At 37.6% G+C, this 18,126-nt stretch overlaps 2 protein-coding genes and 1 long non-coding RNA gene across 3 annotated transcripts in view; 1 reads left to right on the top strand and 2 right to left on the bottom strand.

Annotated features, from left to right (window-relative positions):
• Window positions 1–18,126, bottom strand: part of PCSK1 (proprotein convertase subtilisin/kexin type 1) — a 74,643-nt gene that overhangs the window by 37,242 nt on the left and 19,275 nt on the right.
• On the bottom strand, window positions 153–5,547 carry LOC306663449 (neuroendocrine convertase 1-like; the record flags this gene model as incomplete). The annotated part of the gene is made up of 4 exons (XM_079143791.1): window positions 153–639; window positions 2,384–2,545; window positions 4,027–4,160; window positions 5,478–5,547. The coding sequence occupies 4 exons, from the start codon at window positions 5,545–5,547 to the stop codon at window positions 262–264; spliced, it is 744 nt and encodes a 247-aa protein (XP_078999917.1). The 3' UTR covers window positions 153–261.
• LOC306663106 overlaps window positions 6,677–18,126 on the top strand; it is a 31,936-nt gene continuing 20,486 nt past the window's right edge. Inside the window, exon 1 of the long non-coding RNA XR_013764353.1 lies at window positions 6,677–6,811. This is a non-coding gene — a long non-coding RNA (uncharacterized lncRNA). The remainder of the gene's footprint in view (window positions 6,812–18,126) is intronic.

Raw genomic sequence — 18,126 nt, 5'->3', positions numbered from 1 at the left:
TTGTCAATTCTCTAAAGAATACACTTCACTCGTGCTGGCAGGGAAGACATGTTTTGAAAGAGCTATGATCAATTCTGGAAGCTGGATTTCCTATTTGAGCTCATCCCCTTTAAATGTACAATTTGGGGAGACAAAAAAAAGTTGCCATAAAGGATATTATAAGCATAGGAATCAATGCCAAAACAACCACTTCAGACACAGGCAGAATCTAAGGGAAAGGAAGATGTGTGAATATTTCCATCTCAGGACCACACAATTATTTTAATTTTCCTCATTCAGAATGTCCACCAGAGCTTGCAGCAGCCGGTCATCTCTGTGCTTATAAGGTTTTGTGTTATAGAAAACATCAACATAGTCATTATACAAACTGTCCTCAGAGTCTTTAAGCTGAGAGGGTTTGTTCAACTTTTCCAAGGCTTCATAGAAATTTTCATAAGGGATGTTGAGTTTTGTACTTGGAGACTTCTTTGGTGATTGCTCTGAAGGTGGGATTTTGCTAAAAGCACTTTGTAGGAGTCGCAGCATGGCCTCAGAAGGCCCCGCCTCTGCCAGCTCATCTCTTCTTAGCCCCACATTGCTGCTGCTAGGGCTCTTGGACACCAGGGGCGTCTCATTGGGGTTCTTTTGTGTGGGCTGCTCCTAAAATACAGAATTCCACCAACAAAGGGAAAAAAAAAAAAAAAAAAAAAAACATTATTTCCAGTCAGGCAACCTAGTTGAAGCCTTAGCACAAGCCCACTGTGTGTCCATGGAGAGCCAATTTGGGGAGAGGAAAGAGCACAAGGCTTGCAGTCACAGACTTCAGTTTCAACCCTCATTTTTCCATTCACTGATGTACTTTTGATAACCTTTTTAATCTCCCTGAATTTCACATGTAAAATAGGAATAAGATTATTTCCATTTCTGGTGGTATTGAAGACTGAATGAGATAATACAGGAAAATGTTCAGTATGTGTTGGTTTCCTTCTCTTGCTAGTCTGTTCTCGTGGAATCCATTTGGGAAGAAGGTGATATAAAATATTTAACAACTCATTTGTAAGGCACCAACTGGTTGCTGCAATATAGGAGCAGCTTCTTGCTCTGTGAGAAACTACCAAATTATAAGAAGGGGTCAGGTAGGAAGGAACCGGAAAGATCAGAGAAACAGTTCTTTGTCAACCATTGTGCACAGATGTTCCCTAGGACCTTCCACAGATATCAAAATCTGAGAATGCTTAAGCCTTTATAGAAGATGACATAGGGTTTGTATATAACCCATGTACATGCTTCTGTACATATTAAATCATTTTCATATTATCTGTAGTATCACATACAATGTAAATGCCATGCAAATGGTTGTTTACTGTATAGGGAATAATGATGAGAAAAAAATTTAAACATGTTTAAGTGTAAACATAATTTTTTTCAAATATTTTTGGTTCACAGTTGGGTAGTCCAAGGGTATAGAATCCATGGATATGGAGGGCTGACTGCATTTCAATGTTTTAACAATGGAAGGATCCCATTCATACTTTCCAAGGAATCTCAGAGGGAGAACCACTCACAAGATGAACCTGGTTTAGAGACTGTGAAGAAAAGGCCCCAGGAATTTGGGTCCTGAAGGGGAAGTTGCTTAACAGGATAAAAGGGGCCAGAATCTGAGCTAAGGCCTCCACAAAGCTAGTTTCTTGAATAAACGTAAATACTATGTTTCTATATCTTCCAAAACATCCAGCACAGAGCTGGACCTATTCAGGGAAGGTCATTCTGGAAATTCTGAAAACCTATGTACTACATCTGGGGCATTGTGCTAGATGGTGGGGGAACAGAGATAGAGAAAATATGGTTTCTGGTCACTAGCCAATAAAGGAGAAGCCTGCAGCTCCTGAGACTCAGGAGTGAGAATGACTTTGGCTATCTTCTGAAATTTTCTGACAGAAATTGTGATTCCATAGTTTTTCTTGGTGTGGCTAGGATGTGCAAACTAAATGACACTTACTAAACAGTGTCAAGAGAAACATAAGTGATTTAGCTACTTTGGTTTTCCTTCTGCAAAGTGGACATAATGTAATGTTTATCAAGGTTACAAGGATTATAGGTTAAAATGAGACCTTGTATAAAGAAGTTTGTTACAATTTGCTATCTGTCATAAATGGTCAAACTTCATGTTAAGAAATTTAAAAATAACTTATGAATTTTTAACTATAATAAATTCTAAATGAAAGCACAAAAAAAAGAATAATGTTTCTTTCATCTACTGGGGAAAATATAGTTTACTGCTACCACTGCTTCCTCCCTATGCATATTTGACTTATACCCTGCCTAAAAGTTAGATGCAGCTTCACTCACTGCATTGTCTATCACAGTTTAGAAGACAGCGCAGCAAGAGCATAGCCACACAGACCTCCTCCACGTCCACCATCTTCTCCACCCCTCTTCTGTCATTCTGGACGGTGTTGTAGGATGTGTACACACGAGGTTGTTTCATGTGCTCTGGTTGAGAAGAGGTTCCATGCAAGATCAGCTTCCAGTTCACAATTCTCCCTTCATTTTGCATTCTTCCAGACTAGTGAATAAAGCACACACATATTTTAGAGTGTGTTTTGAATATAAAATAAACTCATCAAAAATATTAAGGATTTCATGGTCAAAATTTAATTTTAAGATTTTGTATGTTCCATGTTCAGAGCTCTGTTTTGAAAGAAACCATTGGATTCACTCTTGATATAAAAGTTTGCATTTTATAAGCTCAGCAATTAAACTGATGGATTGCTTCATATTTAAGCATCTAATGAAAAAAGCAGAGCTCTGTTGTATAAATTTTATTTCCCATATTGGTTATGTTCTTAAATATTTGATTGTATCTGATTTTTAAACAATCTGAAAAAAAAAATCTAAACATGCTGATGGGACTCTAAATTAGCACAACCACTATGGAATCATCATGGAGGTTCTTCAAAAGTCTAGGAAGGAAACCTCCATGACCCAGCCATACTACTCCTCTGTATTTATCCTGAAGAATTAAAGTCGTCATATTACAGTGATACATGCATACCCATGTTTATACCCACATAATTCAAGTAGTCAAACTATGGAACCAGTATAGGTGTCCACATATACACAATGGAATTTTATTCACCACCCATAAAGAAAAATGAAATCATATCATTTGCAGGTAAATGGATGGCCTCATCATGTTAAGTGAAATAAGTCAACTCAGAAAGTCAAAAGTCATCTGTTTTATCTCATGTGGAAGCTAGAGAGGAAAAAGGAAAAGGAAAACAAAAGTTGGGGGGGATCTCCTAAAAATAAAAGAGAGATCAGATCAGTAAAGGAAAGAGACCAAGGTGTGGAATGGAAGAGAGACGAGGAGTGATATTGGCTGAATTATATCATTATATTGTGTTCATGTATGAAGATGTAACAACAAATCCCATCAATATGTATAACTATGATGTGCCAATAAAACAATGTGGAAAAATAAAAGAAAATGTCAATGCTGACAGGTTTTTCTCTTAAAATTATGCAAAAGGAAAAACTGCTTTTTTTTTTTTTTTTTTGTAACTGAAACTGGGGGAAAAGTCTCATTAAATAAGATATCTTGCCTAACATGAAGCTACTTCTTGATATACACCATAGAACACTTGCAGGAGAGCCTTCAGGTGACTTCAGAAGACTTCATAGCAAGGCTGGTCTGAGCATCTAACTTTGAGAATACAGTTGACTCTCATGGCCACAACTCATGTAGAGCTGTGCTCAGATATGGAAAACCTGGATTTGCCCTGTAGTCTGTCACATTGCTTATCAGTATATCTTTTCTTCTCTCTAGTATGTCTGGTGCTTAATGTTCTTTAAAATTATTAGCTATTTAAAATTATTATCTATTTATGTTATTTATTTAATTGGTGTTCAAAACACTATTCTTTCCCCTTCTACTTAGGAGCGATCAAGTTCTTTAGAGCCCCTAATTAATAACATCAACCTTAGAAGTACTTCAAAGTGTTTAAAAGTGAATGTGTCTTTCTTCATCCTTTCATTCATACTTACCATGTCTGCAATTCTCAAAGTCCAGGTGCCTATAGGATTCTCTCCCCATGTATGGACAGACATGAAGTCCCAATTCTTAAAGCCATTAGGGGATGTGTCCCGCTCTCTTTCAGCCAACAATACCGTGCTAGTTCCTATTTTCATGCAGCAAACACAAGTTTATGAATATTCTAACATTTATGATAGTGGGATACACTTTTGCATCTGATAACTGGAAATAAAAGCTGGGTGAAAAAAAAAGTTTTTATTCACAGTACATAGCACATTGCCCTGCATAGAATAATTTTTCAATATATATAGTAGAAAATAATAATAAATATGTTGCTTAAGGTTTGTTTGAATAGAGAGAATTCAGAGAGCTACATTTGTGACTTGGATTAAAAGAGGGAATTAAAGATTCAAAATACATTACAGTGAAACTACTATTTTGAAATGTAAAAGGAAATTTTAAAATTTAATAGGAGCTCGAGTCTGTAATATGAAGACATAAAAATTAATTTATTTAATCAACTTATTTATTATTACCATTAATTATTTAATTAATTAAGAGATACTTTGCTAATAATCTCCTATCATAAAAAAACTAGTAGTAGAAGTAACTATAAATTTTCAAATCAAGTCCTCTGTAAATCAATAAATATTATTTCATTCTAAGTAAAAGGGTTAAATGAACTACAGACTCATCAATGAAAAAGAAATGCTTCCTACCAAAATTTCAGGCCAAATCCAAGACATCTAGAAAACATAACTTCTAAGTCAATAGAGGTGAATCCAAACCTCCAGTTCACATCCTAGAAAGGGACCATAGAGAGAACTCATCTCTTCTCACCTATCACTTATAGGAATCTGATTTAGCCAGTTGAATACTACTAAAATATGAAAGAGTATCAAGAAAACTTTGATGGAATTGTGGCTAACAGTTCACCAGCTCTCATCACATCTGAATTAGGAGCTACTCGGGAAAAGGGCATATATCTGTACATCATCAAATGGCCTGATGCACATCTTTATGAGGATTGTATTAGTCTTTTCAACCTTCTTTTATGGATCAGAATTCCCAGTTTTTCATCTGATTCCTTGGAAGTTCAGATACAGGTACATTGTTAATTATCAGAATAACTTTTGCTACTAACATGTTAGCTAAGAAAAATGAATGGTAGGTCAGTATCCAGGAAAGTGAACATAAGTTGAAAACCTATGACTTCAGGAAAGGTTATGAACTGAAATTATTGGAATAGATCATGTTCTTTGCTTATCTAAGGACCACTGGGAATGAGCAGGATGAGCAGGGCAAATGAAATCTAACACCAAGAAAAATAAGTATGTTTTTAAGACCTAAAAATATCGATAAGGAGATTTCATTCTATTAAAAAAAATCATTGATCTGAAATAATTTGATTTATACTTAAGAATTTAAACAAATGGTTTAGAAGGATTGTTTGTTTATTTACCAGCAGCAGAAGTGAGAGTGACATGAAGGTCCTCTACGGGAATATTCAATTGTTGCTTCAAACTGCACATGCTCCAGGGACTTGATAGCATTCTCTTGCCCTTCACAAGCTTTTGTTGGAATTTCAATGATAACTTCTCCATTAGCTTTCAGGGCTCTAAATGCATTAAAGAATTAGTATTGAATAAAGCGTATCTCTTCTTTCATGAATGTTACGCATAGGTGTACACAAGTCTTCACTAGATACTCTGCTAGGCTTGTCATCCCTCCCTGTTATGAGGAGAACCCCATTCAAGACTAGATATAAATGAATTTCATGCATACGAAAACAGTAAAGAACATAAATGCTTCAATATGATCTACTTGCTGTAGAATCAAATTTAAGGAAGGTTTGTTTGGGCCCATCAAAAGTGGTCCATTAGCACAATATCAAAGAGGCCCTCTTAAAAAAATAATTTTATCCATAAGGTCTTCCTAAGGCAGCTCCTGAGCCTCTCATCTTGGGTATTTTGTGAGTAGGTTTTCAGTATTATTATGGTTGCCTTGATAGAAACAACCAAACATTCATAGCAGTTTTGGCTTCTGTGGGCCACATATGTTGAGACAGAGATGGTCTGTGTAAATGCAAAAATGATAAAAAAAAATCCTGTATGGAAGAAAAGTCAAGAATCCCACAGCTCTGTGGCGATGAAGTAAGGCTCTTATAGAATTAGATTTTAGTTAACACTGGTTTGCAAGTACTTCATTTTATCACTCTCAGATGCATTTTTAAAAAGTAGTCTTTAGCACCTTTGAGTTTAGGATTAATCTTAGAGTTGATGTGTGACTGGTCACAGTTTAAATGATGACATTTTCTCCTAGTGTACATAAAACAATGGTACATCTTAGTGCAATGTCATGGGTGTTGTACAAGAAAAAATGAAAATGTGCAGCCTGATTTATAGAATCTCAGTGATTTCCCATGGAGAGCCATGGAGAACACTGGCAAATCCATCTCTCTATACTTTAGAAGGATAGGTATAAGAAAAAATTTAGGCAGAATAGCAAACATTTTCAATCAAATTGAGCCAAACATTTAAACATATTTGTTGAAATACCTGGAGACACTTACCTCGGCTCAAAGTCATTATCTTTTACAACACATTCTTTCTTCTCAGGCACACTGCTTCCAGGTCCCAGGATCAGCTAAATCCACCAGAGCTTTGGCATTTAGCAAGCCGAATCCAAATCGACTATTCACCATCAAGCCTGCCTCCATTCTTTTTCCATCCAGGGTTATTGGCCAATGGGTCATATTCAGAGGTCCAGACAACCAAGTGCTGCATATCTCTCCAGGTGAGATTTGGGAGCTGGAGGGAAGTAACCCAAAGGGGTCTTCAGGGACAAAATGAAGTTTCCTTCCCTAAGCAAGTTCTAAAAATACACATCTCCATTCAGGGATTATGAACTACCTTCCGTAATTGTACCAATTTATTGTAGTGTTTATTTGTGTATTCTTTTATTTGGCATTCGAAATGCAGTACTGAAAACTTTAGCCCATAAAATATGTTAAGGTCTTACTAACAAGTAAAATTAAATCTTCTGCATTGTGGAAATGCAAAACTTTGTCCCTCATTTTGAACTATTTCCATATAACATGGAACAAAAGTTTTAAATTACCTCTGTCCCATTTGTGAGACCAGATTACAGCCTGTTTTGATGGAGAGGGAAAGAGGCAATGTGGAGCACTGAACCTGAACAATGAGTACCTTGAATGCCACAATACGAAGCTTATATTTTATCCTTAGGCAGTGGGGATACCATGGAGAGGCTTTTAAGCAAGGATATAGTAAAATCGGAAGTCTTAGTAAGATTAATTTAGCAACAATATAAAATAAATTAGAATTGGAGGGATTGAAATCTTTTATAATAGATGAGACTTTTCTTGATCACCCTATTTAAAATTTCAATCCTCCCCACATGTTCCTGAGTTTTTATCCTGCTGTATTTTTTCTTTTATAGCACTTTTCACTTTAAAACCCACTGGGAAAACTTATTTGTTTATGTATTATTAATGTCTGTCTCCCCAGCTAGAACTTAACCGTGATAAAGAGTGAGATCTTTATCTGTCTTGTTCCCTGATGTTTACCAAGCACCCAGAAGAACGCTAGGAAAGCATATGCTGAGTAAATATCTGTTGGTTGAATGATTATGTGCCTATGTTAAATAGCCTGAATATAATTTTAAAACTTATTGCTATTAGTCATTAGATTGTTTCAAGGTATCAAGCTTTTCCTTGCCTTTGAGACCTGCATCATTTCCCTTAAAACCAATCAAGCATTATTTATAAATAACACTCAAATACTTTTCAAAGTTCCTATTCTACTTACCATGAAGCTGTAAGAACAATCACTAGGGGAATGTGGCTCAATTTGCTGCCTGTCTCCTGAGAGGTAATAATGGACTGGTTTAAACAGTCCATTGGTATACTTTCCTAAACAATGGGGAGTCAGGTTCCTCATTACAAATCTGACCATAGTCAATTTCGTCTTTCCCTGGCAGGCCACTAGGTAAATGTTGACCTCCAGTGCCAACCTAGGTGCCCAACTGGGGCATTGCAGCTTTGAGGGTCATTGCAATCAGGTTTCATGGCCATAATGCTCTTTGCATTTGTACAACCCTGGATCCCTGTAGGTGAGTGCCTTCGTCCTAGGTGTCCTTTGTCTAAGGCCTCAGGCAGAGGTCTTCTTCAGGTACTTCTACCAAGGTTTCCTTGTGGAGGAATGAGGAAAACCTTGAAGACACTCTTCCCTGCTCTGATTCAGTACCCAGTGCTTTTCCACTCCTACCCTCCCACAAGCCCTCTCCCCTCACACACCTCAGGGTCCATAAAACTGCTGGACCCTTTTCTTCAGGGTTCCCTCAATAGTGACACACCCTCATGTCTGTCTGTACTCATCCACCTGACTGGTGCACTGTTCCATGAGGAAAAATGGAACCAGGCTAACTGTGCTTTCTCTGGTTTTAGATTCTTGCTTATACCATAGCAGTGGATAATAAAAGACTTACTTAACTCTTTCATCTTATATTGTTCCTTTAATGGACTCCTCCAACACCTGATTAGCTCAGCTCACTCTCAGTTTAGCTATGTTCCTGACAACTATACTACTTGACTCCAGAGAGTGACTCTCAGTGGATCCCAGACCACTTGCATTATAAGCATCTGGAACACTTATAAATAATGAAAATTTCAGAGTCCCACCTCAAATCTATGGGTCAAAATGTCTGAGGATAATTGTTCATATGTATAACCCACCTACAATCCCAGCTCTTCAGGAGGCTGTCAGTAGGATCCCAGGCTGGTTTCCAACTTAACCAGACCCTGACTCAAAATAAAATAAAAAGGACTGGGAATGTAGCTCAGAGGTAAAACACTCTTGTACCTACCTACCTACCTACTTACCTACCTACCTACCTCTTACCTAAATAAATACATATGAGAATAGGGCATGACTTTTATATTAAAAAAAAAAAAAAAAAAAAAAAAAAAAAAAAAAAAAACACTTGTCCAGTCAGTTCTGTATCACAGTAAAAATAACAGGAGTCAATGGAGAGATTACACAATGTGATCATTTAAGACAATTATAAATCATGGGGTCAGAATAGGGAGTAATAAAAAACATATTAAATTGCTTTCTACTATCAAAGTACTGTGTGATTAGTAGCAAGTCCAACTATTTTATCTCTTTGGGCCTGAGTTGACTCATCTATAATATGAAAGGGTAGAATATGATGGTCTCCAGAATTCTTTACTGTTCAGATCTGCCTAATATAATACCTTTTTTTTTACCTCTTGTTTCTTTTTTGGTTATCCCACCTTCAGGAATCATTAAATGAGTGAACAGAAATGGCTATTTTCTCAAGGTAGAAACCTAATCATACCCTTATTGAAATGTGTGGTTTTCTTCCAGTCATTCAAAAGGAGTTTAGGTAAAAGTCTCCTATTGAGGTGGTCAATGGACAACAAACCAGTTTCCATCTGTATCATCAGTGTGTATAGGTGTTTTTAAGAGGGTAGGGATGAGGAAGAGTACGAAGGAAGCATATGGTGGGGAGATGATAATCATCTACAAAACTTAGACTTCTATATTTCTAAAATGGAGCATTTATTTATATTTTATTGCAAGTTTGCTAGTTTTTAAAAATTTGTCTTATGTAGTCTTTGAAAAATATTTAAGGAGCTTTACTATCATACAATTAGGAAAATTAAACCCATGTTTCTAACAGAGTTATTCTTCATTTGTGTGCTTGCATCTCATAATGAAAAGGAGCTATTAACAATAGTGCAAACTTGTTCCTGACAGCCTTCCTTTGTCAATTAATGCTCAGCAGCATCCACAATAATTAAAATTTTTAAAACTGCATTGTGTTGCTAATCAAAGGTGTTTACAGAAAATAAGCGTTATGGAATTAAACAGTGAAATAAAGCTTCTCCACTCCTACATCTCTTCCATGTAGGTCTGGAGACAAGATTAATTTTAGAGTGAAAATTATTAGGGGCTGCCTGTTTGGCTTCTAATCACACCTATGTGAGTCCAGATGTTGAGTATTCTCTCCTTTGGACTTTCCGGCATTTCTCAACCAACAAGGAATTTTTTTTGTTGTGATTCTCCCGACTCCCAGAGGTTTCATATGCATCGTTGGGAGTCTATTTCTCTAGACTTCAATAAAAACAGAAGATTGACTCACCTATTGTTAGTAACCGTCCAAAGGTGTGAAGGGATCCATGGTTCACTTCAGAATTTTTCCCCCTTATTAAAAAATTATTCTGATTCTTTTGCTGTCTCCTCCAGAGAACAAGGCTATTGTCTTCCAGCTTTCTTAGGTGTATTCACTACTTAATGTCGAAGGTGCCAGAGGCATTGATGTAAGGCATTTCTTTCTTAGTATATTTACCACTAGGATATTCCTATTAAGGTACTCTAATAGGCATATAGATAAGATTGTAGAAAAACAGTTCTTTATAGAAGTTATTTCGCTAAGTTAGATTAAGGTATCAATAACGTTAAAATTGCCTGGAGTACTTGCTAAAAATGGTGATTCCTGATTCCTGGGTTGTATATGGGAACTTCAGAATCTAAGTTGCTGGCAATACGATCTGGAAATTTGCATGTTAAATAAACTCCTCAGGTGATTGGCATGTATGCCAGCATTCAAGAAACACTATTCTTGGAAAGGGGAAATATCCCCTTATACATACTTCAACCAGAAACTACTTTTTCTCCTTTTTTCTTTATTTCTCTAGCTACATCACAATTAATGCAGCTAATGCACAACCTTCTGGCTAGAAAATTAGGAGAAACTCATAAATATGTGTTCATTTACATCAGTCCTCAGTCTTCCTAACCCTCCTTTATTTGATGGAATTCAACATTCCTCTCCCCAACAAGGCCGTGGAGACAACATAGTGTGATTGCTGATAGCATAATTTTGGGGGCAGACAGACTTGAGTGTGAATCTCTTTGTGAGATTTTGGTTATATTTATCAACTTCTCTAAGCCTCAATTACTTCATTTATAAAATGCAATTAATAATTTCTGTTATAGGAATGTTGCAAGGATTAGAATTAATACATATAAATGTGTGGCCTATAGTACAAAATGATAAATATTGATGTCATTATTCTCGATAAGTTTATTCAAGAGTTCCTCATCATACAAAGTTGTTTCTTGAGGGATGATGCCTATTTAAATACTTCTCTGAATCTTGAGTGTCTAGAGATAAAACTTGATCCTATATCTAGAAATGTTGGTATTGAGATTTTATGATCAAATAGTCTTGGTATAGGCATTTGAACCATCCAATTCAATAAAGAACAGACATCACAGTAATATCTATGTTCCTTGGAAAGAAAGACATAAATGTTAAGACAGATCTTGTCTATCTTACTGATGAGTTATAAATGTTAAGATAGATCATGTCCATATCACTGATGAAAGAAAAGAAGGGAACAGATTCTTATGATTTGCACTTGGGATATCATAGACAGTTAATGTCTCTTAAATTATGAACACTATGAGAATGCTGTGGTTGGAACCTATAAGCCATTCCCCAGTAAATTTCATACACACTTATAAGCAATTCTGCATTTAGTTGCAAAGTGATTCATGGATCCCAGCGACCCAGTCATGTATTGCATAGCAATACAGTCCCTGCTTTAGAAAGTCTCATCAGAGACAAATGAAATTAATGAAGCTACATCATTCTTAGATGATTTTCTCCTTATATAGAAAAAGAAGGTTTGACCTTTTAGGAACCAGTGATTATACTTTAAAAATTTCTGTTCTTGACTGGAATTTATTTAAGTGTTCAGTTAGATGACTATTCTAATATATTGTCATTAGATGAAAATGGGCTAGGCCTGGTGAGTTAAATTTACATGTATCTGACAAGTGCAGAGTAGAGAAGAAAGACTCTACACTTACCATTTTAAGGCAAGCTTTCTTTTAACAGCTCCCAGTGACTAACAATTTGTATTCTGAGATCATAAATACCGTATGTCTGTTTCATATTTAGACCCTTCACCACCAACCACAAGAAATCATGTTAGATTATTTCTATATACCCTTGTCTTTGATTTCAAATCTGAGAATTTTATAAAGGAAAGAAGTTTGAAAAAAATAGGTGTGATTTACCCTTTCATTCATTTTACAAATGGAAAGATGGAGACCTACATGTGAATTATCTTGCTTAAAGCCAGACAGCTAGAAGTACAGAGGCAATTTAAAGTGTGCCTGCAAGTTTCCCTGCTTGGATTATTTTTTTTTTCAACATTGGTTTGGATCTTCTAGCTTGTTCTAGCTTGTGTTCATGGATTTTGTCTTCTGTCTATCCCTCCCTATTAAAGTGAACTCAGATTCTAAACATAGATTTGGCCCCCAAATCTACTTCTGATCAAGTACTTGAATTTCTTTCTAGCCTTATCAAACATCTCAGTACTTCCAAGCAGCTAGACTACTTGAAAGATCTTTGGCAGGCTGTATTGCTTAGCCACTGTGACTATCCCATTGCTTGATACCCAGGAACTATACCACATTGCCACTGGGAGCCCCAGGGCTCCAGTTATGCTGGATTCTCCTGGACAAAGGCTTAGCAACTTATGGGCTTTTCCAGTTGTGGCAAAGGCCAAGATGTTCTTCCTCACTGTTCTGAACAATGATCAATGCTAGTTTACAAGATTTGTTGTCATCATAGAACAACAAAAAATAGGAATAAGGACAAATAAAAATCTGTGGATGTGCCATGTAAAATAATTAGTTTTCTTATTTGTTATTAAGTCTTAGATTACTGAAGTAATTATTTTGAGGAAAAAATAGACATCCTACACTAAAATAAGTTCCAAGAGGATTTAGAATTTAAGTATGGCAAAGGAACTAAAAGACAAATGAATGTTAATCTAGTTTTTGACTGGAAGATTTTCCTGAGCATTACAGCAAAAAAAAAAAAAAAAAAAAAAAAGAAGCTTTAAAGAAACAAACTGGCAAATGTGTCTATATATATACAAATTTAATTACACTAAAAATGACCTATAAATAAAATTAAAAAGTAAAAGTCAAACTGATAAAATATTGATAGATATCCTGAAGTAAAGTCATAAAACAAAATGAAGGCCATAAAGAAGCAGTCAAATAGCCAAGACAAATAACTACATGATATAAATTATCAGGTTTCATTAGTAATTAAACAAAAACATAAAAAATGAGATTCTATTTTCACCTACCGAAATAGCAAACATCTTAAAAGATAATAAAAATAGTTTTGGCAAGGGTTTTGGCATTTGACACTTCCACATGTACACTCCTGGTGGGAATGGAAATGATATACTTTTTCAAGGTAGCAATTTATTGATTAAGTATCAAAAGCATTAAAATATTCCTGATTTTTGATCCAGAAATTCCATTCTGAGTGTTTACCCTGAGAAAATGATCAGAGACAGCAAACAATTTTTATGTACAAGAGTGTTTAAGCTTGATTAGATGCACACATTTCAAGGTAATTATTTGCTATTTATACAATGGAATACTATGAAAAGATGAAAATTCTATCTTTAATTCTCATGTCTCTTGACATAGTAACATTAGCTCCAAGGCTAGGCTTATAGTCTGAAAGATAATGTTTTGTAAATTTGTTATTCTTAACACTACCTTCAGGAAATTATTTGAATGAAATTCTGCCTGATGGGAGGAAGGCCTCTTCGTTAGGGGAAAGAGGACTTGGGGAGACAACACGAAGATTGGCTTGCACATGATAAAGTACAGGTGGATTTTTAATATATTGTAGGATGTATCATAAAACAACTACAAAATAATGTGCTTAATAAAATCCCAATTTTGTAAGATATGTGTATTTAATCTACACTGATGGCTAATGAAGGTTATCTCAAAGTGGCAGGAAGAGAGTTCTGTGGTTCTCCAAAATTTCTACTGTAACCATGTATTCAGTAGACAACATGTATTACTAACAAGGAGAAGCAGCCTCAGTAAAGGTGATTAGAAGATTTCTGGACCTTACTTTGCTTCCAAGGCCAGAGCGAAGATACCGGCAGCCAGGGGTGCAGAGGCTGAGGTGCCTGTATGGGTCTCAGTGCAGTCATTATGCAGGTCAGCGCTTGTCTGAATGGTAACAGAAAGGAAATAGAGGTAGGACATGTGAGGAGCATGAGACAGGATAACCACACCAAGGTCTGCATCTGCTATGACCAGGAAACTCAGCTGATTCCATTCCTTATTTCCTCCTCTAAACCATGAGCGGATGTTCGCCATCTGCTGATATTTTAGTTCACTCTCCTCTATATGCAACTTGTCTACAATTCTGGCAGCAAGATGCCTTTTCTGGGGATGAAGTACTCCCACTATGAATATTTTCTCTTCTGAGATTCCCAAAAGAAATGCTGTCTATAAAAAAGGAACTGTTTTGACATCACTGTGAATCATGCTGGCCCATTAATCATCAGGTCCATTGTGTTGGCCTGGAATATTTAGAAATTCTGCCTCATACAAAACTCCCTTTGGCCTTTGAACTAACATTTAGCTGCCTCTTTAGCACAAGGATGTAAAACCATCCTGATCTTGAGCTACTTGCACAGGATCTGCTTAGTGTGTACTTTGCACGCTCTGGGACTAGATTTGACATCTTTGAGTTAGTGTCTATGTTTGCACTTTGTTGAAAATGGTGGGTTTCAAAAATTAAAAGTGTGCTGGACTTAGTTCTGGGTTCATATTCTACAACTGTTACTTATTAGATGTGTTCCATGGGCATGTCACTTGGTTTCCCCATCTGTAAAATGAGATTTACATTTCCTGACTCATATTCTGAGGCTTTAGTGAGATCCCTGCCTAAGAAATGCAATATTATTGCATGTCAGGAATTATGTAGGCTATCTTTAGGGTAATGAAGGTTACAGAGATAAAGGGAAGAAACCAAAAAAGACTTCCATTCAGTTTGCTTTAAGGACTCTTGAACTGCTGCTGGCTTAACAAGTAGTTGGGCCAAAGGATTACTAACAAGGCACCCCCACCTAGGCTAGAGCACTACAGTTCTTAGCTAGAGATTTCAATGTGTGGGAGGGAGGTGTAAAAAAATAATTTGTTCTATTATCACCTCCTTTGGTTTCCTGCTTGGAGTCTCTGGATTTCTCAAGTTATGGTGGCTCTGCTCCTTAGAGAGCGACAGAAGCAAAGTTGCTCTTTTACCTGTTGACGCAAATAAGCCCCCAGAGATGACTGTGCTGAGGAAGAGGTTGCATAAGAAAAGTCTCCACTACTGCTACTGTTGCAAATAGAATCCGCCAGCTGTCTCTCCCAGGACTGGTTTGGGGTGGGGGGAAATCTTTATGAAGGTGGAGAATCTTCCCCCTATTTGGGGGCAGGATGGCCCAGATGAGGAGCAGTCTATCAAATGGTGATACTAAAGAGGTACAACAGGCCGTTTTCTACAGGCAGCTGTGGATGCCCAGGGAAATGGCAGCAGCCAGGGGCTCTGAACACAAGTGGGCAGATGTCTGATATGCCCGTTTCAAAGGCATGAACTATGCCTGCCGTAAAGACCCCTTGGGTAGAATGTCACTGCCTGTTATTCAAGTAACTGGAGATAGAGCTTGAGAGGGAGGCCAGTGCTCCTCAATACTAAGAGGAGACCACATAGTATTACTGCCTAAATTTTGTTGCCAAAACAGGCAGAGTTACAAAATAGTGATCCTGTATGAAGAAGACATTAGTGTTGACAATTCTGAGACTAATGAGTCCATTAATGAGACTTGTGCACACATTCCAAAGTAATTATTATGGCAGTCACCCACAATCTAATTGGATCACACCTGCTATTTTACTGAGATTAGGATCTACGTATTTTAGCTAGTTGCTTTCTTTTTGTGTCCAGAGTTAAATCTGAGACTTTAAATTTTTAAATTAAAAGTGCCTGTCTTTGTTCCCAAAGCCTCAGAATGGCCCTTCCTCATTGTGCCCTTGAAGGGAAATCCAATATTGCCCTTGGCAGTGTGACTCATGGAGGTGAAGGCACCAACAGGCTTGGGCTGGAGGAGGCTCTGAGGAGCACACAGCCTCCCTGAGCTGCAGACCCATATGCCGAGGAGTTCACCTCAGGCAAAACTGACATGGTTTGTATTTTCCTGCAGGCCTTCGGTTCTTAGGAGGACATCACCCGTGTAGACTTTGTATTTTTATCATTTGCTAAAGGGCAAGTTGGACTCTATCCCTGCTATTAAAGGATCAGCAAGTACAAGGGTGATAAAGCCCCTACACCCCAAAATCTCCTTGCAGGCTGTTTCCTGGGAAGCATCAGACAAGCAGAAAAGACATTGAGAGTCTCGGCTGTATAAAATGACAGGTTTGGTGACTTCTCAGGGCTGAGTTTTAAAATGACAGAGAAGGAAGATCATCTTGGCAGAAGTGTCATTATCCCTGGAGAGAAAACTCAATATATGCCAGCCTTGCAAGTGAGTAAGCATGAGTCTTCCCGACAGAGACATCAAGCTTAAGCAAATCAATTCCACCAAAGGTCAGTCAGGAGGATTGTGGTGAGTGTGCTCTCCTCCCCAGGCAGAGAATTAGACAAAAGCTACATACGATTCGCTGGTCGGTGTAATCCCCGCTGCTGTAGGAGGTGGCCAGCGTGGAAGAGCACTTCTCAGCGTACCAGGGCGACAGGCCTTGCTGGGAAGCACTGCTGATTGAGATGGTGTAGATGCTGTCCGTGTAGCCATCACAGTCACAGTTATCTCCCTGACGACCCCCCATTCCCAGAAGCCCAGACGAAGATGGAGCCCTTTCCTTGTCTTCCCTAAAAGAAAAGCCAGAATGTACAGCATCTGCTATTATCTACTTCGATCACTGTCAAACCCATTAAAATCCCCACAAATGCATCTGTGAAGTTCTCAGAGACAATTTTGGGGGATCTGTATTCAAACCCCAGGTCCCCAGCAGGCACGTTGGAAATCTCGAGATACTATGTATTATATATAAATCACGAGGCTCCAACCCTGCTAGCCTCTTGTCTCTGGGTCCCCTCTGGGATGGGGCTGAGTAACACTTTTTCTTTTCTATTTTATTCTGCAGATTCATAAACTGGACTTCAGCATTCCTTAGTAATTTTCACTCTTCTCTTGGCTTATGTCACTACACTGGAATCCTTGAACTTCCTTTCTTCTGCCTGAATCTTCTGACTGACTGATAGAATGGCAAAATCAGGCATTATTCAGATCTGCTTTGCAGCTGCTTTACAAGGAACTCTTCAATTGAATGCAACTCGTCAAGGCCACCCTTTCTATGATTTTTCAATTCGTGCTCTCCAAAGTTTCTACTTTTGTCTCATCCTGTGGGATACAAGGTCCTAGAATCTGTGAGAGAAGGCAGCAAACCCACGTGACGGAGCGAAAAATGACACACAAGTACTGCATGGGTGTGTGCTGAGCCAGAGGCGGCAGGTTGCTGCATTTAAGCTTACCCAGTGAAAGACCCCAAAACAGCAGGAAAAAGGAGAAAGGAAGAATGCCTAGAAGTATTTTAAAGTAATATCCTAAAAGTAATGAATTTCTCTTCAATGTTAGACCCAAAGAGGGAAACTCTTAACCCTGAACCTCCATCCCTGAGAAATGATTTGGTTCTCTAACTGCATTTAAAATTGTGAAGGGCTTTGTCAAGAAATTCATCACCCTTTCTTTCCATATAACTTGAGTATTTTTCCTTCTCATATCCTAATAGTTGGGTTTCATTTCATGAGTCTGTTAGCATCTCACCTGCTTAACACCATATTCAAAAGCCTTCTGGCTAATCTGCCAGGACCCTCCACGGTTTTCCCATCATCATTAGGGCCCCAGCTTGCACTGTAAATATCCACGTGTCCAGGGTTGAATCCAATTGAACTGGCCTCAATAGCATCAGTCACAATGCCATCCAGCATTCTTATGCCTGAGCAGAGAGAAAACAAACATAAGGCATGTACATATTGAAAAGCACGACGGCCTTAAAATTCATATCTTTAAAGGACCCTCCAAAGAATCCAAAATGATAAGCTCTGACATTCCCAACACCTGTGACCCAGCTACTGACAATACAAAAGGAAGGGAAATGTCAGCGCTTCTGTAAACTTTTGTG

Source organism: Sciurus vulgaris (assembly GCF_902686455.1).
Source record: "Sciurus vulgaris genome assembly, chromosome: 6".
Classification (NCBI taxonomy): Eukaryota; Metazoa; Chordata; class Mammalia; order Rodentia; family Sciuridae; genus Sciurus; species Sciurus vulgaris.
This window is presented reverse-complemented; position numbering and strand designations above follow the sequence as displayed.